The 21,109-nt window shown below is 47.0% G+C and overlaps 1 protein-coding gene across 5 annotated transcripts in view; it reads right to left on the bottom strand.

The window, feature by feature from the left end:
• Positions 1-296: 296 nt before the first annotated feature.
• The window catches only part of LOC143344794 (uncharacterized), a 98,223-nt gene continuing 77,410 nt past the window's right edge, over positions 297-21,109 (bottom strand). For all 5 annotated transcript variants that reach the window (XM_076771202.1, XM_076771203.1, XM_076771200.1 and 2 more), the window contains 2 exons: positions 15,429-16,352; positions 297-14,916 (listed from right to left, as the gene is read on the bottom strand). In XM_076771202.1, the coding sequence (XP_076627317.1) occupies positions 14,286-14,916; positions 15,429-16,159 (1,362 nt within the window). In that variant the 5' untranslated portion in view covers positions 16,160-16,352 and the 3' untranslated portion in view covers positions 297-14,285. The remainder of the gene's footprint in view (positions 14,917-15,428; positions 16,353-21,109) is intronic.

Below are 21,109 nucleotides of genomic sequence, written 5' to 3'. Positions count from 1 at the left end.
GAATTCACTGGCAAAATAAAGTAAAGAATTTAAATTATTACGTAAGAAAGAAATTGTTTCTCGATCATTTACATCAATTATTAACGAACGCATGAACCAAACAACAGCTAAACTTGCAGAACAATTGGATATCCTCGTGAAAAAACATCGTGTGCAAATCCCGTGAAATTATCTCCGCGAACTTTACGAGAATTGTTTTTATAGGATTTCCGATCGAGCATATTATGCAACAAAGGGTTAATTAACTGCTCGATTCAGTTCCCCCTCTAAGCGCCCTGAAATAACAAACGTTCGTCATCTTTTTATTCAGCAGCTTTTTTATTGTTTTAATTATAAAGAAGTAACAAAGAATAATAATTTCATGATATTACCATACTTTCTCTCTCTCTGTCGTTCGCGCGCGCATACTCTCCCTTACACGCTCTCTCTCTCTGTCTCTATGTATTTATATCAATATTATTTAATAGATATACTCATTCACGTATTGAATATCGTGGCAAATATATAGATAAAGGTTTCATCTAACGTTCACACGTCGTGGATAGCGACCGTGCAACAGAGACGCGCCTCTTTCTCTCTTTCTCTCTCTCTCTTTCTCTCCTCATCCCTTCCGATCGCCACTCCGCGACCCTCTGAATTCGCTCCTCGAACGTCCAAGGCCCTCGAAACACCCTGGACGCCTTCGTTTCCCGATTTTCTCTCGTTTATATTTTATCTTTTTCTTTTTTTCTTTTTTCGTTACATTTTTATTATTTTATCAACGTGAAGTGACTATCATCGAGGAGACGGAGGCTCGGGATGGAGGAAACGGAAGTTCCTTCGGATCACCGGGTGACGATCGGCGGTCGCGTGTCGAACGAGACGCTACACCGGAAGTGTCTGCTTCGAGAGTCCGTCTCGACGCGCTCCGACACTCCAAACGGACCTAATAACTCGATATCGTCGCGACTATTTAACCACACATCGATTCGCGGAGTCGAGTCGCCGAGTTTCGAGGGAAACCGGAAGTCGGGCCGAGGAACGATTCGATTTCGCTCGACTTGGAACCGGAAATCTCGCTGCTCGTTGGAAGGAAGCGTCCTCGAGATCGTTGCAAACGATTTTCTTATTCACTTGCCTCTGACAGTATATGAATTCTTACGATGGACACAGAATTATCACTTTCGGAGTTATGTAAAAATATAAATATTCAAAATGGCGTTACAGGCTTTGCAAATGAATTTAAAGAGGAATTCACGAGATCCTAGCTGGCAGACTAGATCGCTTCGTCTCCGATACTTTCTCCAGCATCGTTGACTTCAACAAAACATCAAATATTCATAGAATCGAATAATTTCAAGCGGCAAATTAATTTCTTCGGTTGCAACTGGCACAAGAGACCATACGCTCGATAGACACGATCTTTTGCAAATTTTTGCTCGCATAAACGTTAGGATAGTCTGCTTCCAACGAGGGCGACCGATTTACATTTGATCCACGATTCCCTTCACGGTTCATTTATCATTCCTCCGCCGGATCGACAGTCGTTCGATTTTCTGGTCGTTGAACAGAATCGAGTCCCGTTGCTCGAAGCGTCGAGACGCTCGAGAAAACGACGCGTGCGAGTTATGGTCGCGAACTCGCGGGTTGGTTCGCAAGGATTCTCTGGGAAAACTGGTGAAACGAAATCGCGAGACTCGCTTCGATTGATTCCCCGAGCAAGCATTTACACTGTCTTGCTGATAACTGTTCTCCATTAGGGTACTCGAATGCAGTTTACCAGAAATAATCGGGGAAACGTTCCAGTCATTCTTGGTACTTTACGAGAGAATATGAACGCCGATATTTCCTCATAAATTCGAGATATCTTGCAGCGAGAAAGGTGTCAGAACTCGGAAATATTTGATTGCAGAATCACGCGTAGTAAATATGTCACATTAATCGGGAAAATGTCATAAATTCGGTTGAGTAAATTTTTAAATATTTGCTATGTTTCAAATGGTGAGTTAAGTATCAATCGTTTCATAAGTCTTCGCGTAAGTTCGAGTAAATTATATTTCTTTTTATTTCAATATTGACTATATTTTCTTCTTTTCATCTGTTTTTATTATGTACCAAAGGGAATTTTTCCCACTGGAGTAATAAACAAATAAACAGAGCATCGATTGGTCTACAAATTCGCATGGTTGAATGCGCAAAGACTCACGAAACGACCTAATAACAGTTTACAATGATCGTTTAAAGCGGTATACGAAACATTCTAATATCTTCTTCTGTCACTTTCCTTGCGTGCAATCGTGATACTCGAGTTCGATCTGGACACAGTGATTTTGTTCTTAACTCTCAAGTAGACGCTCCTTCCGATTCAAGTTATTTCATAGACTAAACAAGAACTTAAAAAAAAACAAATTCAGAGTTTAGCAAGCCCTCCAGCGTGCCTACTTAAGAATTAAGAGTACCAAGATCGAGAAATGGGATTGTTTCGTTTCAATCACAACGATCTATCGCTCGAAAAGTACCAACAACTCCATGGAACAGAATTCGCTTTAAATCCATCGAGGATCGTTCTCTGAAATCGCTTCGAAGCATCGTCTTCGTGTACCTCGCTGTCCGCTTCCGGTTTCCGACGACGATCGCGCGCGTTCGCTCGCTCAACTAATAAAAACTCGACAACATTGAACTATATCGAGAATTATCGCCTAGACTACAGAATTCCAACAACTAATTGGGCGCCTCCTATCGAAGAAACTAATGTGTACTAATACCAGGCGCCCTCCCCTTGACCTCACCGACGGCCTCCTGGATCTCCTCCCCTTCGATCGTCGCTGTCGATCCTCTCGATCGCTCGAATCCCGTGGTCGCCCCAGCGTTGGTCTCTCCAACCTTTTGTTTATAAATTGCCTATCGATCACCGGGACAGAGCCTGAACCCGTTCTCGATTTTCTCTTCTCCAGTATCGTCCACGAAATTTCGTACTTCGTCTAGCCTAATTTTGTCAGCGTTTGAATCCACCGCTTTGATGGATCGATTGAATCGTTAGTTTTTTAATTGTTGTCTGTGCATTAACCATTTCTGTCCCGAACGAATCGTTTCAACAAGGAAAAATATTAGTGCGGCAGGATCATGGAAAATATTTATTGAAAAGTAATTAAAAAGTACAAACATTATACGATCCGTATAACATATTTGGGAGAACTTGAGAACCATAAGAAATTCAGAACTTTTAAAAATTGTATATACTGTCTTTTTCATTCTTATACGCTTCGAAACTAAAAATACAATACATCACTTAGCTTTCTATATAATATATGCACTGTGATACGAGGCAAATTATTTCACCGACATCCTGTTTTCAACCGTTGTAACGCAATTACTGACTCACTATAAATAGAGACAATTTAAGTTATCTATCATATTTTCAAACGTTAATGACATTTAATGGGAGATTGGGAAGTTACAGTGGCGTTTAACGGTATTAGGCATCCACAGTAAATAGTATATGCAATGTTAAATTAAAAGAATATTAGAATTTTTGTCAAGCTGAATATATACGATGTAGAATCGGGGAAGCGTATCGTTTTAACTGAACTAGTAAAATATCGAATTGTCATAGTTTGGGGCTCTAAAGGATCTTAAAATTAACGTACATAACTCCTTTGAACCAGAAAACTGTTCACAGAAAACACACGTTTGTGCCTAAATACTTCTAAACGCGTCTGTATACTTATCCAACATGGAATCCTCGGGACAGAAAGGGTCAATTTTCGTACAAAGAAACTTCGATCGAAAAACGTTATTCTGCCACGACCTGTAAGCGATCGATGGACGTCGATTACAGTGTCTCAGAACTCGGTATCGACGCTGGAAACGTTCCGTCGTGCGTTACGTTCTGAAATGGAATACAAAAATTCGAAGATCGCGTCACGATCTTTCGTCCGATTACCAAATCGTCGCCCTTTCCTCGAGACAAATTCGAGAATTGGACTCTGTCCAAAGTCGCGAGAGAGCCGCGAGCCACGTTTCGATCGATCGATCGAAAGAGCGACGTGATCGTGGACTCGATCCAGGAAGCGAGATTGGTCGGCGCCACCCTCGTCCCACCGTACTTGCATGAGAAAAACCATAAGAAACAACGTCCTCACCGAGAAAACGAAAAGCTTCCTCCTGACTGGCGCACGCATACTTCACGCAAGCAAGCAGGAAACGTTCATTCTCTCTCTTCTCGCCTCTCATTCTCCCTTTCTCTCTGTATCATTCGCTTCTTTTACGCGCGAAACGAAATTTTCTTGAAACTTCTCGACGGATCTCCGCAGCCAAAAAAGCCATGACTCAAGGATGGAGGCGAAACACTAACGGAACGGCGCGTGGGTTCGATTACTTTCAACGCAGGGCCTCTGAGAGGAATTTCTAAGGAGGGCACAAAGTCTTTTCTGGGCCCACTTTCTTCTCCCATTAGCCTGACAATATTCGCTAGCACAGTATGCAGAACTCAACATACTTCTGAGTTCTTTAATCTTTCTTTTTGATCCCAGGTTTTGGGGACGATGTACCCCCCTGCAGGCCCCCCTCGTGGGCCTTGTTTCGACGCGACACGTGTGCACGTTAGATCGATCGACCCCGTCGTCGAGGAGGTGACGATCCCCGATTATGAAATTAGTGATGGGAATGATCCACGCATTTTGCACGCATAGTATGTAGTTTCGTTTTCGTATGGATCAGACGTTTCCCATTGAAGATTGATACCAACCCTAATCGCATCAGTCCCATCACTAGCGGAAATATCGTCGGTTGAACTTCAAACCGCTGTTTGTTCCGCGAACGAATGCTTTCGACAAAGAACCTTCGGGTCTATTGTTTTTTTAAAAAAATGATTTTTTTTTACTGTGTGTAGAATTCTGAAACACCGAGCCCAGAATCGACTGTCTTTCTTTTTCTATAAAATTATAAAAGATGCGGATCACGGGTCACTACGAAACGCGTTGTCCACCCCCTCGAGGAGAGACCAAACGTCGAACGTTGTTTTCAATTTTTAAAAAATAACGACACTGTTTCTGGTTACTAAACACGACTAAAAATGGTTGTCGTTTTTGCGAGGTTTCCACTGTCGTAGTCGGCTCGGTTTCGTCCGAGTATACTCTTTGGAGACGATCGAGTTCTACGTTATTTACGTGCTAACATGGCTGCTATAACGCGTTACAATCTAACGAGACGGAAAAAACGAAAAGAAGATATAGAGTGGTACGAAACAAGGTCGGCAGAGTACAATAGTTAAAAATTTCATAGCAATGATAATAATATTAATAATAATAATAGTAGTAGTAGTAGTAATAGTAATAGTAAACAAAGCACTGACAAGCTGCAGAATACAATACAAAGGTACAAATAATAGGGAACAAAAATCCATTTCATTTCGGGACTGTTGCGTCGAATTAACACAATATGTTTACGTACATATGTGGGCGTGTATGTGTGTACGTGTGTCCGTGTACGTGTATATGTTTGCTTCCTTCACGAACGGGCCGCATACAAGCGTATTTTTGCGCACGCGATTTAGTTTTTCTTTCAATTTTCTAAGGGTCGAACAGCATCTTCCTGGCGCCGCTCTCGATCAACGAAAGGACGATTTTAATTAATAAACGATCGATTTAAGTATCGTCAGTGTTATCAATGCGTCACGAGATTATCGTGTTCTCTCTCTTTATCTCTCCCTCGCACGCATACTTTTTCTTTCCCTCTCTCGCTACGTCTTTTTCACACTCTTCCGTTGCGCCAGATTTTTCTTGCCCACTTTTGCCTCAAAAATTTTCTTTTCACACATTTCATCGCGCGTTTTTCCCTCTCTCTCTCTCTCTCTTTCTCTATCTGTGCTCTCCTCTCCTCTCTCTCTCTCTCTCCCGTTTCGTACGCACAAACACTGTTCCGCTTTGTCTCGTATGCTTCGATATTGATATATATATATGTATATATATATATGTATATATAAAAATACAAAAAATAATTTACAAAATGATATTATAAGTATGTTACACGCGAGTTTCACTTTTTTTTTTTTTTGTCACACTTTGTTTTTTGTTTCGTCGTTTGCTTCGTTCCCCGTACTCGGTATATATTCGATTGTTATTTTTATTCTTCTCCCGAATTTATTTTGTGTTTACGGGTCGAGGGGACGGCCCGGACGCTCGAAAAATTTCAAGAAACGCTTTTTATATTTTTTCTACTCTCTCTCCCTCTCTCTCTCGCTCGTTTTCCACTCTCCACTCATCGTCTTCATCGACGGGCACACCTTTCCTCGCAACCTCCTATTCCACCGTCCTTTTTTTTAATTTTTTTTTTTGTTTTTTTTTTGTTTTTCTCCTCTTTAAACAAAATATAATGTAGCAGTGTGTATGTATATGTGTATATATACATATATATGTATATATATAATCGATATTTATATAAGTATGTATAATGTCTATACATATATTCATATTTGTATATGCACGTGTTCTATTCTTCTTTTTTTTTATATATATTTATATATATGTATATTTTAATTACGCATTCGCGGGCCATAAGAGATAGAAACAAATCCATTACAACAGGATAATCACTGTAGTTCATCAAACCACTGTATTATTAACAAAAATATATATATATATGTATATGTATATATAATATAGCGGTATATATTATATTATCTGGAGGCGCGATGCACGCTGGTATATAATCAAATATCATACAAAAAAAAAAACAACAATAACAAACTATCAAAAAGAAAAAAAATAATAATAATGATAGAGGAAACAAAAGAAAAAAAAAAATATTTAAAATGGGTCACCTTAAGGCTAACGGGGCTGGCGGTGGTCGCCGGTCGTCCGGGGCGTCTCGACGCCGGACCACCAGCGTCGACCGTGCCATCTAAAGATCTTCGGGATCCGCGATCGGATCCAGGGATCGACGGTAAGAAAAAAAAAAAAATATATTCTTAGCGTATACGCACACGGTTCTAGGTAAAACGGTTCTCGTACAAAAATAAAGGAACAAAATCTAAAGCCAACAGAAAATACATCTCGATTACAATACTCTTAACAGTTAATAGTAGTAATGATAAAAAAGGAGAAGAAGTAGTATAAAGGAAACAACGGTAGCGGGTGAAAAAAGGACCTATATACAGATATACATATATAGGCGCACAGTGTCTCGCTGTTTTTTTTTTCTTTTTTGTTGTCTCGCTCGCACGCATCCGATGCGCATCTTCTGTCTCTCTGTCTCTCTCTCTCTCAATGATTCGCACACCATTCGCACACACGCATTTTCACCGGGCACACACCAAGCGTTTACACGCAACGACATAAAACGACACACGGTATGCGAAACGTAGGCGAGCAGAAAATCGTCGGCGAACTGAACGAAAGAAAATCGCGAAAAGGGGCGGTGCTCGCGCCCCGTCTCTCGCGCGGATCTTGCCCCCGAGAAATTTCGTTTCTACGCGACGCGATCCACGCCGATCTTTTTCCCTCGTATTTTTTTTTTTTCTTTTCATCTCTCTACCGATGTGAAATCACGCATTCTCGGATCACTCGTTCACGCTTCTCTGCCGCTTTCGTTTTATTTCATCATCATCCCTCATCTATCTACGTACGAAACGATGAAGACTGGGGCCTGGGGTGGGGCTTCGGAGAAGGGGCATTTTTCGTAACAGTTACATTTAGGATGCACTTACACGAGTAACATAGTTGCTTGTTTTTGTTTTTACCATTTCGACACCGAGAGTGTGACTTGGGTGGGGTACAAAAAGGTTCTTTCTCTCGCGTAGATCTTTCCCTCCCTCTCCCGGGCGGGCGGCGCCGTTTCCTCCGCCCCCCCGTCGCGCGATCGAGAATCGGACTCGTCGATCAACGACCCCCCTGTCGACCAGAGACAGGCGTAATTTTCACGGTAGCAAAAGATGGAAAACACTTTCGACTCGTTCGTTCATTCAATAAAAATGACAATCTAAATTGTACGATTAAATCATGCCTTCGATCGAATGAATCGTCGAGAATCAATCGCTGTACGAAGATTTTTAGCGTTCGAATAAAATTCCGCCCGTCTCTGGCCCCGGTGGCATCGAATCCGCGATTTTCGGATAAGTTTTTTGCTGGATTCAACCTACTTCGTCGCGATTCGTCCTCCCTCAAGGAGCCGGAAGTCGACGAGCCACGTCCCCGTCGCGCTGCAACCGAGGTACAGCTCTAAGCGGTACGTGTGTGTATATATAATATATATATATAATATATATAATATATAATTGTATGTATATAGTTTACATTCAGCAAGTAGTTAAAGTATTGAAAAATATATATGTAATTAGTTACAAATCTAATTATCATCCTCTTGTTAATTCATTACTTGGTAGAGTAATCGATAGGTTCTTTTTTTTTTTTTTTTTTTTTGGGTCTTTCTTCGTGTTGCTTCGTGTCGTGTGCGTGCGTGTAAGTGTGGACAGGTATGTGTGTGCATGTATGTGTGTTTGTGTGTGTCCGATACACAGAACGCGTATATTGTTCTCTTCCATTCGGTTTTCGTTTTGCTTTTCCTTTGCTATTTTTTTTCTTTTATCGTGAAACGGCCTTTTTTTTCGTTTAAAAGTGTACCTGGAGACCATGCTCGGTTCTATTTCGTTCGCGCGTTTCGTTTCGTTCTCTTTCGCTATCCGACACGCATGCGCGCAGCCTGCTTCCCGCGTTTTCCATTTCCAGGCGTTTATTTGTTCATTTCAATCGTATACCCACGGGAAAAGCGAAAAAGCGACGCCGAAACGATGCCCGAGTCGCTTTGAAATATTCGCTTTTCCCTCGTATCGTTCCACGTGTCGGTTTCTTTTCATTATTTTTTTTTTCTTTTTTGTTCATTTTTTATCCCTGTCATTTTTTCGGCACTCGAGCTGCGCGCATTTCCCGGTTCGTTTTATTCCCATAGCTCTCTCCCACCTCTATAAATGTATGAATATATATTATATCTAATATTGCAGTGTTCGGTTATCGCTATGACATTATTACGTTACCACGGTTACTTGTTTCTCCATTTACGGTTAAAGAGACAATATCGATCGCTATAGTTTATAGACACATGATACTTTAAAGAGACAGATTACCGTTGTTTACTTCGTCATGTTACTTCGTTTACTTATTCATTTTTTTTTTTTTTTGTTCTTTTTCATTTACTTCTTGTTGTGTCGTGTATCCGTGTTACTTCGAACTTCTGTATACGTGTCTGCCGTGGCGTATGTATCTCTCTGTGTACGCACGTGTGTGTGTGGCTGTGTGTGTGTGTATGTAATACATGTGTGTATGCATGGTGTGACTTATATCTTTTGTTTCTCGTTTAACCTTAAACTCCCCCTCGTCAGTTTTGTTTAACGAATACATCCATTACAGATTATGGAAAACTATGCGTAATTCTTGTTTTTTTTCATTTTTGTTTCTTCGCTTATAAAGTGTTTCGTTACAATCGTATTGTAATCGTATAATACTATATGTTTTTTTTCTTTATCTTTTGTGTACCTCAATGTATGCTCTTATCGGTATATCTCCGACCGGATCGCGCCCTTCCTTCTCCACCCTCACGACTCGTCCCTCCCAACGTCGCGTGCCTTCTCACCGCGCGCGTCCCCCGCTCCCGTATTTTTTTTTTTGGTTTTTCTTAAAAGAGTATACATCGTGTGTTTGATTCTTCGCTGAGCTGAGCTTCTCGTCCCAAGCCGAGATCCGTTTGATTCGCAACTTATTGCAACGCTTGCTCTCCTCCCCTGTCGTCCCTCTGTTCCTCCATCGGTTCGACGTGGACGCCAACGTCGAGAGAGATCGTCTCCGAGGATCTCCCTTCCGGTCGAATACGGGGATCCCGTTCCGTTCGATTACAAAGATTAGAAAAATAATCGGTTGCCAGGAGCTCTTTCTCTCTCTCTCTCTGTTGTCTGGTATCTGTCACCCCGTCGAGCGTCCACCGTCTATCAGCGGGAAAACGACCCCAATCGCGACGGATAGCAAGCACGATTCACCGCCGAATATTCACCTCCGATCCTATCGATGGACATCGTATATGCCACCCCCATCAAAGTCGCGATTACCGTCACTCCTCATCGACTTTTCCCCCTCTCGCCTCTCATCTTTCTTTCTCTTTTTAACAATAGCAGGTACTAGCATAGCTACCACAGTCGTACGTATCGTTAATAGTTACAATTAAGTTTAGATATTACTAAAGGGTACTGTCCTCCCGTCTCGTCCCCTCGCGCCTCTAATTCCCGTGTCTCTCACCCCCGTCTACCCTTATTAGTTCCGCAGTTAAAAACTTGTGTTAGCACCCCCCGCGCGACTGGAGACCCGTCCTGCCGACTCGCTCGTCGCGTCGATGCTTCTGCGCTCACGGTGCTCGTCAATTGTCGCCTAATAATTTGTCTAACAGCGTACCGATCGGGTAGATCCTAACGGCGAGAGCCGGCCGCGACGCTGGATCGGAAGTACCCTTCGCGAAACGTTTATCGTTCCCTCCCGGGGTGGTTGCTCCGAATCGAGGTTTCCAGCGACGCGCCGGGCTCCGTGGTTATCGAATTGAACACACGATCCTTCCAGGTCAGCCTCGATCGCGAGGATCTGGACGACGCGTCGATCCCTTGTGCCTCGATCCGTCGCGCGAACGACCGCGACCCGGCTTCCGGTCGATCGCGGCCCAGCAGTACGGAAGCTGCCCTGTGTGCGGCGTCGATCATATACAAAACGGGCTATATAAAAATTCGTACGAAAGAACGATTAACGGTCACGCCTAAAATTATGCTACAACACTTACACGATACGAAGTCACGCTAACGGTTAGAAACTAGTTCTAAGGAGAGTGGACGCGCGCGTTTGGATCGAGCGGATCGAGCGACGCGAAGGAACCCTGCCATTATAGTTTTCTTTTTTTCTACGCGCGAGCTCGTCGACAGTCTCCAAGGCCGCGCGTATTCCGTACGTTTGTCCCACGACGACAAGATTAAACACTTTTTTTTTTTTGTTAATACTTTTAGCACCTAGTGCCCGGCCCGCGGCTCACGGCACCTCCGCCCCCCGTCATAGACTCGGCGGACAGCTCACCGATCTTTCGATCGCTCGCCAGAGACCCAGGACGATCGTTACTGGCCGTCGTCGAGCTGGAAATCGAGGTTGGGACAGTCACCTTTTACGTATGCGTTTTTTAATTCTGGCGCTTTCGACCCTTTCCATACAAGAAACGAACGGGGAACAAAGACTCTCGGGTAAAAGAATCGTGTAAGAGGCAATTTCGATTACGATGACGTCCTCGTCGTGAACGAACGTTCCGTTTACCGTCAGACTGGAGAGAAAAGACTGACGGATCCAAGTATTTGTTAAGTCAAATTTAAATAAAACACGCACGAATAAAAGGGACCCTTAATTCTGTCACGGAGAAAGCAATCCGATAGAATTGGAAGTAACACTATTCTCAACCAGGAAACAGCTCGACGAACGTTCACCTGGAAATCTGGTCCTATCGACCTCTCGAACATCTCGAAACGTCTCTGGGTCAGCGGCGCGGTCGTGTTCTGGCCGTCGAGGACAATGACGGCGGTCTTTAATAACGTAATCACCTAATTATACTCGCGAACGCAGACCGGCTGGTTGTGGGCTCCTCGCGGCTAACCGTGACGCCCCCGTTTCTCTTCGACGCTCCTCGTCCTTTGTACTGCGCGGAGCCGTAAAGAATGCCCCTGAGCGACGTTCACGACGCGAGAGAAATCCGTCATTTTGCTCCAGAAACTTACTCGGCGCGATATCGAGTTGCGAACGACGGAGAAATCTTTTTTCGACGGTTCCGATAGCCCGAGACATTCTCCGCGACTCGCCAGTAAACGTGGTTCCCACGATCACGTGGCATCCTGTGTGTGTATGTGTGTGTGTGTGGGTGGGTGGGTGTTTGTGTGTGCGCGGAAGAAACGACTCTGAACTTCGGACATGCAGCCTCGACCGTGCCCAGGGATCGATGAACCAGCAAGAAACCGAAGAGCTCGTTCGATAGTACGGGAATTAGGAAAGTTCGACAACTTCCACCCCCGCCTGGTGTCGCGAACTTGGACGAGCCGAGGGTGCGTCGTCCGATAGCTAGGGTACTCGGGAGTCGTCGCGACGCTACGTGGACCAGCGTCGAAAGGAAACGTCCAGCCAGAGATTAACTCCCCGCCAAAGATGGGCAAAATTCTCATCCAGACGAACGGAAGACGAATCTCGTCCTAATCTCGACGCCGACCCAGTCATCGACATTTTACTTCGGCAATTATAAAGGTCCTTTCGGTAAAGGATCGTTGGCAACGTCGTGAACTTTGGACATTAATTTTGCAGGTAAATGTATAAAAAAGCAGTCCTTACGTTTATCGTTATACTGTGAAGTTTGTACGTTAGTGGCTTACTCGTTAAGAATTTAAACTATAAAACGAACTACTGTTCTCATTACGCGAATGACACTGTTTTCCACAAAATGTTCTACGTTATAATGCGGGCAGAAAATAATGCACGGAATTTTCTATTGTCGTTCGAAGGGTCTATTGTCAAAAACTGTGCCGATAACTGGGCCATCGAATTTTTCGGGGTTCGCGTTTTATTAATTTCCAGCAATTTTTATGAAATTTTGCTCGCCCCTGGTTCGGAGGACCCCGCAACGCAGCCCGTTCCCGTTCCTACGAACACGCCGCCATTCTCATTTCCTTTCTACTCTCTCCTCCCCCTTGTTTTCTCCCCTACGCTCTACTGCATTTATTATAAAAATAAAATGTAAAATCGTACCGAGGACGAGTTTTCCAAACGGTATGGAACTGCGTGTATCGTCTGCGATTCGATCGACAAAGAAATCACCCGGGGGTTCGAACAAGTTGTGACCGCGTATCGTCCACTCTCGGAACCCCCTCGATCGTTCAAGAAAGACGTTGTTCGTTCGTCTCCGCTGGTCCTGGTCTGTTCGCTGATGGTTCCAAGGGAACGAGTCGCCTCTTTCACTCTCTCTCTTTCTCTCTTTTTCTCTCGTCGCGAACGCTCTAGAGTACAAATGGTCGGTTCGTCGACGCTTCTGTAGCTCGGGTTCACAAGTAGTTCCTACCGTTTCGCGAGAACCCGTGAAGTGAGTGCATTATTCTTGAATATAATACATAGGCTCTACAGATATATTCATTATCAATTCTCCGACTATACCAGTGAAAAAATAAATTATTACACGTTGGTAATATCTGTGTACGTGTTGGTGAAGTCGTGCGCGAAAGTGTTTCACCCCTCCCGTCCCCCCTCTGGTGTCCCCGATGATCGTCGGCCCATGAGGGGTGTGTGTACGTATCGTATAATTATATGTGTTCGTCGCCAGGTATACGGTGAATGTCTCTGCGTGTCAATCCGTGTCGTGTTCGTGTGTCTGCGTCTGTGTTGTGTGTGTCTCGTGTGTTCCGTGTCTCTTGGCCTTTTCGCTGTCCCAGGCGTGGGCGCGCGTCGTTCGATTCTTTCTGGACCGAAACCGTGAATGGCCCCGGGATACGGGTCGTCTCGAGTGGCTGATCCAAGGGTGAGCCACAGGAGCAGCCATTCGAACCGGGACGCCATGGCGGCGTATCGCGATCGGGTCCGTTATTATCCGGTTGATAAAAGAACGTTACTGTACGCGAAGCTCTACGTTTAAGTCGATCGCGCGTTCACGTTCCCCACGAGTCCCGTCGCGTCCAAGTTCCTCCTCCTTCTGCTCTCGTCAAAACGTCTTGCACGCACGCTTCCGGTTCGGCACACAGTCCGTGTACGCGTTCTTAACGCTCTCACTCTCTCTCTCACTCCCTCTCTCGCGAATCTCTTCGTCCACCGTCGTGGCCGCAGGTTGCCGACCGTCCCGATCTTCCGGTTCTCCAGTTTGGATCAGCAGCCTGCCCCCAGCGACCGCGCGACCCACCGAGCGAATCCTCCCCCGACGAGACCGATCGAACGAGAAATCAGGAGTTGCCGTTAGCCGAGATGACGTCGATTATCAAACGTGCGGGGGTGTGTGTGTGTGATTGGAGCTGCACCGTTTGGATATCCTCTGGAGAGAGACAGAGCTGGAACTAGGGTGAGCAGGAGTTCGACGACGGCCTCCTCTAGGCGAGAAGCCATCGGATGGTGCAAGCGGATCGGGTGTGTCAGGGTACGGAACCTAGACTTTGGACGACGTCTCGACGTTGGAGAGACTGGAAAGGCGGTTTTTCCGTCTCTCTTGTTCCTCCTGTTCCTCTCCTCTCAGCAAAGTTTCCTCCTCGCTCGGCTTCGACCCGTGCCGGACACAATTTAGTTGGCCACGAGGAGGTGCTGCTGGTACTGGCTGGCCGAGTACGACGCCACGGAGCCCAGGCCGAAGTTGTTCAGACCGTCGACCAGCGCGGTCTTGTCTTGTTGCTGAGCGGTGCCGTTCACGTTGCTGTTCGTCGTGGCGGAGCCCACCGGGCCGAGGTTCCCGGCGCTGTGGGAGTTCCCGTTGCTGGCTGCCGCGCTGCTGTTCCCGTTCACGCTGCCCCCGTAGAACTGGTGGCCAGCGACCGTCGCTGGATCGAGATACGACGACGGGAAGTTGGCGCCCGTGTAGAGATCGGCGGACAGGTAGCCACCGTGGCTCGACGAGTCGAAGATGTTGCGGTGTGGGAACTGGGGATGATAGGCTGCCGGCCCGTGTTGGAAGAAATACGCGCTGGGATCCGTGTGCTGTTGACCAGCGCCCGCGACTATGCTTCCGGGCGACAGGCTGCGGCTGCGCGGGGAACTCCGCGAAACCGGCAACCCGCCTGGTGCTGCCTGCTGCTGCTGTTGCTGCTGTTGCTGTTGCTGCTGCTGCTGCTGGTGCTGCTGATGATGGTGGTGATGGTGGATCTGTTGCTGCATGGCGCGCTGCTTTATGTAGTTCGAGAACTCGGTGGGGGACATTCTGAAAGCAAGACGGTTACGTGCCGTTCATCTGTCTGCTCCATCGTTTTTGGCGGTTACAGGTCGAAGCGTCGCATTTACCTGACATACCTTCTTCATGGCGTGGACACGCATGGACACTTAATAAAATGTGTCACTTTGAAACCTAACACTCGACAGTGTTTGGTGCCCCCAAAGGAGATCAATCGCGTATCCACCGAAAGATTCTGTCAGGTAAATTCACGTTCTCGAGCAAAAACACCCACGTGGACCAGTAATTTTTACGAAGATCGCACAGTAGCTTATTTTGTCGTAAAGCTGGCCAAAGTATGAAGTATGTTATAAAAATATCGTAATGGCCTGTACTGTATCGTACTTAAAAAGTTGCATTTTGGCCAGTTGTTCGGCTAAATGGGCCACTATGCGTCGTACCCGGTGTGTTGGTAACCCGTTGCTCGAGCACGCGATACCCTTATGGAGGACCTTACGCAACCGTGAAAGCAAGGCCGCGCGTCGCGTATCTCGACTACGAACCTGTTGGCGCGTTTGCTGCTGGTCTTCAGCTTGGTGCTGCCGAACTTGGTCTGAGCGAAGGTGGCGGTGGTGAAAGTGAGCGGCGCGGTGGTGCGCGGTATGAAGACTGTGACAGGACTAGGCGAACGCTTGAACGAGTTGCTGATGGGCGTCGGCGATGGCGCCGACGAGGAACCAGATCCGTGGCCGCTCTGCTGGTTGTTCGAGGAGCCGTTGCTCGCGTTGCTGCCCAGCGAGCTGGGGAACGGCGACGTGGACTTGGGGCTGAGGCTGAGACCACCCAGCGACGTGCCCACGGCCTCGATGGGCCTGAAGCACTGAGCCTCGGGATTGAAGGTCTTGGTCACCTCGCGGTCGGCGGAGCTCTCGTCGTGGGGATCGCCGCTCTCAGAGTAGAGGATCTTCACGGCGTTCATCTCGCCGATGCGGTAGCTCACCTCGCCAGGATCCACCCAGACGGCGAGCTCGGATGGAAGGTTCTCCAGGACGTCCTGGATGGGTACGCCGCTCTCCTTCGCGGCACGCTCCAACACCGGGTCCACGGGGTCCCCGGTCTTCAAGCATCTAAACGCCGATCCCTTGAACGGTTTCTCAGGGTACCAGTGACCCTTGAACTTGTCCTTGAGCGCTTTCTCGAGCTCCTCGCCGAAGATGTTCACCCGCCTGCGAGGCAGCTTGTTGTAAAGGTACGATATCACGAAGTTGAGCGCCACCTGCACCTCGATGTGCATTTTGGCCTTTGCTGGGAGAATCTTCGGGCTGTTGCTGGTCGTGGCAGCCGCGGAATATTACCGAGGACGTTCGTACGATCGGCCGTCTTGCTACGAACGCCGGCTGGCCCTCGAGGATACGGCTACTAGGGACCGACAGTAGCTGGAGACGTTCGCCAGGGACTCACGCTGACGCTTGCTCGAATTTGTGAATCTGCAACAAGAACCGACACGACCCTCGTTAGATCCTGGAAAGCAATAATATTCGGAGTATAGTCGGAGATACGGTTCGTAGAAGATTTCGAAATCGAAATGCTGCTCGAAGGAAAGCAGCCACGAATAAACGTATGCGAGCCTCGCACAAAGAAGCCCGATCGTTATTGAACCGAGGCTTTCTGCAAGTGCAAAATCACATTAAAAGACTCCCAGTATCTTCGAAAGGCATTTGCTTTTACTCGGAGCCCGTGTTATCGGCTCTTTTCACGATCGCGCATTGAAACGGAACGCCGCTTCCGGTTACTCGGGGTGTCGCCTTCGGGTTTCAGCCGCCTCCCTCCCCCCCGAAAAAGTCGAACGAGAGCCAATCGTTTTCGACGTATTCGCATGGTATAATGCCCCCTCGGGCTTCCAGCGCACTTCGACAAAGAGCTCTTATCAGAACCCTCGGGGTCCTCCGTGGTTTATTTCGTCGGTCATTTGGAGATCGATTAAACGCAACACAAGTAGAAATTGTCTTCTGCCAATTTAAAGTTCGAGAAACACGAATACAAATATACTGTGTCTGTTATGTACTTTGTGTCAAGTAATGTATCGTAACATTAAATATAGTTTATGTCGTTAAATTTAAAGTGTCCGAATCATTGAATCCAACCACACGCCTGTAACCATCCCTGACATTCTTACAAAATACAAATACGTTCGTTATTAATATCGCGCCGCCAGATAGCATTCTAATATTTATAAATTGTTCGAACAACGTGGACCCTGCACGCGTGTCTCGATGAAAGAGAAGCACTCGATCGGAACAGACCCACTCGGGCGCCGTTGGCTGTAACTTTCATAAGATCCTTATTTCCGACCGAGCAAGTGGATAAAAGTCTCTCGAAAGCCTCGTCGAAGGATAAAACGGTCCTCGAGCTTCTGGGCCAATTCAAAACGCGTTTCACTGAATCCACGGTCGCGTATCGGGCAACGAATATTCAGCTACTCACGCGATTACCGTGAAACGAACGGCAATAAAAGGGATTGGCCCTTAGTGCCGCCGAGTGGCCATCTTATACAGAGGCATCCCGTCGCAATTGCGGAAGTTGCTCTCTGAACCCGAATGACATCGAGAGGGAAAGGCTTTTCTTTACTTTTCCTCCTTCGATCCATCCTCTCTCCGTGGCTCTTTCCACCAAACCCCTTGTTTCTCCTTTTTCCACTGTCTCTCGCCATTTTCTTTTCCATGCTCTTAAACTCCACCTTCTTCCAGGGCTTCCTTTCATCCGTCACACTCCGCCGCCAATACCGTCCGCGTTCTTTCTCCTTTTCCAGCATCGAGGATTCCTAGACGACCGTCGAGGCTCTCCGGGTATGCCCGTCTCCGGAACTCAATTCCGTCGCGGTCCTGTTTCTCCTTTTTTTCTTCCAATCGTGATCTTCTGAGAAACGGCCAGACGAAGGGCGGTAAAGGGAGCGTAAGCTCCCAAGGAGTCCTCCGGATCAGCAGCCATTTTGTAACTGGATACGAGAGGACGTACGGGCGCTGCCCTTTTCCCGGCCACCGGTTCCTCCTCGTTGCCTTTTTGGCCTAATATCGCAGTAGACAACGCGGTCGCTGGGTAGTTTTCAATTACACGACTGCAAACCCACCCTTTGCGGCCGTTCCGCGGCTCGTTCGCGCCCCGTCGCTGCGGTTTCGCCGCGAGAAAATATTTCCAGGACCGTGTTGCTTCGTCGGGGAATAAATAGTGGCTGATATTCGAATTCCAGACGATCCCCCGGGGGAGGAAAAGCTCTGGAAATCTGTACTGGGATCCGTCGCGAGCGTCGATTCAATTAAATCCTTATTTTATCTCTTATTCTCGAAACAAAAAAAAATACGCAAGTTTATTGGAAAAATTCTCCGTTTCCCTTCGGTCCTAGGAATATGTAAATCCTATTTCGGGTAATAATTCCTACCAATGAAACTTGGCCCGATAAAAGCTAAAGAGATTCCCGATATAGCTCACGGGTAAACAAACAAAATCATCCGACCGCTATAATTTAACGCAAGCCAAACTTTCGAGACGGAGGAATGCGAGCCCGCCGGATTCGATATCGCAAGAAATAGAAGCGGAAGTCCAACCAGCGCGAAACTTTCCCCTCATTTTCCCTTGTACGGGATAGCGTTTCGCCGGAACGATCCTCCTTCCGCCGCCGAGAGTTTTCCCAGCCGAAAGAAAAATGTTTTCCTTTGCGCGGCGAGGCTCGGAGCTGGATATGTAGGTTAACCCCCGCTGCACCCTTTCTGCTTCCAGCGGTAGTAAACGACGACGGGGTTGCCCGAGGTATTGATCCCGGCCAGGGTTGCCGGAAGGTTCTCAAGTTAAAAATACACGGCCTTGCGAGTCGAGTAACTGCGAAAAACCGCCTGTCGTCGTCTCCTCGTTTTCTACCCCGGACGAGGATCCACCGTCGTGGGAGCAGGCTGGCTGCGGGGGCGGCGAGGAACGATTAACGGTGGCTCGATAATTATCGCGGATGCGCCGCCTCGAAAGACCAAGTTCAGCGGGCCTGTTCCTTCGAGTGCCTAGCGACGCAGCCTGAACGACTATTAAACGACAGCGGCCTCCGTGTAACTATTAATTAAGAAACGCTGCGAGACGCCGCGAGCAGAGGCAACCTCCTCTCGGGTATAATTAAAAACGAATTGAATCCGAGGTGCCGAGCACGAGAAGAAACTGCTGGGAATCTTTCGTCGTTCCTTGAGATTTTCTGCTCGCGAGAAGGTTCGTTATATGGCACCAAAGAGTCCTGTGGATGCTGGAAAATGGTAGACTAAAATTACCTTCGAAATACGGTCGATACATCTGCCTAAATGCCAAGCAAACCTACGGTCGAACAACATTACGAAGTACGTCCAAAGTAGGTCTGTTACAGACACGGGACGGTCGAAACTAGAATCGAGTTGGGTTTAAAGTTGGCTGAAAGCTGGCCCAAAGCGGGTCGAGACGAAAGTAGGTTTCGAGCAGACCGAAAGGCTTAATGCGAACCAATGGCGGGGCCAAACGACGCTCTGGAAACTAGGTTCGCGAGCGTACCTTTTTCCAACGAGACGCGTCGTCTGATCGATAGACGCAGGGCACGCCGACGCCGCCGAACGGAAAGAAGAAGACACCGACGAAGAACTCTCTCGTCCATTAATCCCTCGAAACTTGTCTCGGCACTCGAGACGCGATCGACGTTATTCCGGGGGCTCCCAACGAGCAAACCGGATACGAGAACGGACGCTGAAGGGGTGAACTCGATTCAAGGGACAGTCTTTCCGTAAAACCTCGGAGGTGAGAACGCAGGGGTTGGCTGCAGGTGCGCGTAAAGACCTACGAGTACGCCCTTTCCCGACCGCTGAATGGAGGGCCACGCGACGGAAGGGGGACTGAATGTGGGCCAGACAAGTGTCCTTCAGCGAACCAAGTCAATGGAGCACGGGACTACGGGAAAACTCCGTTCTTTTTAGGGTGCCTCCAACCCCCGACGTGAAGTGTTTTCAACATCGACGCGTCGGGGCGGTTTCCGTGAACGGTGGCCTCGTCGCTGCGTCGCGACGAATCGATGGGGGCGAGGAAGTCTGACGATAATTATGCTCTCCGTTGCTATTCCGTGTATCAAGTGGCTCCCTTCGATCGACCGCGACGGGGATGGCGTCGTTTCGATTGACGACGCATAATTGCGCATCCGTGCATGGGGGGAATCGTGCAGACCCGTCCACGTGGAGCAAGCTGACGAGCGGATCGATTCTCGAAGGCGAGCTTGTCGTCTATTGGGTTCCTCGACTAGACTCGGGGACCACCGTTGGGCGTTCCAAGGAATACTTCTCGGAATAATTCTTTCTATATAGATTTATCGGATTCAGATTTTATTCAAACTTTACGCAACCAAAACTACGATTCAAGAAAACGATTTCTGAGAAGTCTGAAACTACCCTCAACTTTTATAGTAATATTTTTCTCTCGTACAATTCTTATTTTGTTGTTCCTTAGACACTTCTTTCTGTACCAAAGGGTCTGGATTTAAAATACCAAACGACTCAAGTACTGAAATATTCGAATACTACATATCGAGTAATTTTAGCCCCCACTTATCGACATCAAATATGCAATGCGAAAGATCGATTCGTTTCGTTCCGACGCGACGCAAGACGAGGTCAGAGGGTAATTTTAACGTGGAAATCTGTATGTAGTATCCCAGCGACGAGTATTCGTTAACCGAAGAGGATGAAATTAACGTGTAACGTAGGGCAAACTTAATAGGAAAGGTTCCCGGATCATAACTGTGCCAAGAGTGCACGAACGCGGTTAAACAAGTAACGAACCCGTGTCGTAGATAATACGTTCGTAAATTTTTGTAAGCGCAAACGACGAGAGGAGGTGGATTCCGGGAACGAGTTGGCGAAATGAAGACAGAAGTATGCAGCCAGGAAGCGTCGGAAAGTGGATGTAATTACGACTCGACCTAAATAGGGTCAAGACACGGGTGCTCGACCCGACCTAGTCGCCCCTGCCTTCCATTACTCGAGTGGAAAGGTGTTTAAATCGGAGTGCTTCGCTAGCTGCGCTTCCTCGTCAACCGCGAGACCATTTGTTTCTATTAAAAAGTCCTCGTGTCTCTGTGGATCGTACGGACTTACAGGAAAACGAAAAGAGATCGCTAAAAAAAGAGGCATAAATAATAACTGCACCCACGAAGTTACTAAAATGATCCTTTTACACATACTATGCATCTGTATTA

This window comes from Colletes latitarsis, chromosome 8, assembly GCF_051014445.1.
Source record: "Colletes latitarsis isolate SP2378_abdomen chromosome 8, iyColLati1, whole genome shotgun sequence".
NCBI classification, from domain to species: domain Eukaryota; kingdom Metazoa; phylum Arthropoda; class Insecta; order Hymenoptera; family Colletidae; genus Colletes; species Colletes latitarsis.
Note: the sequence above shows the minus strand (reverse complement) of the source record. Positions and strands in the feature narration are given on the sequence as shown.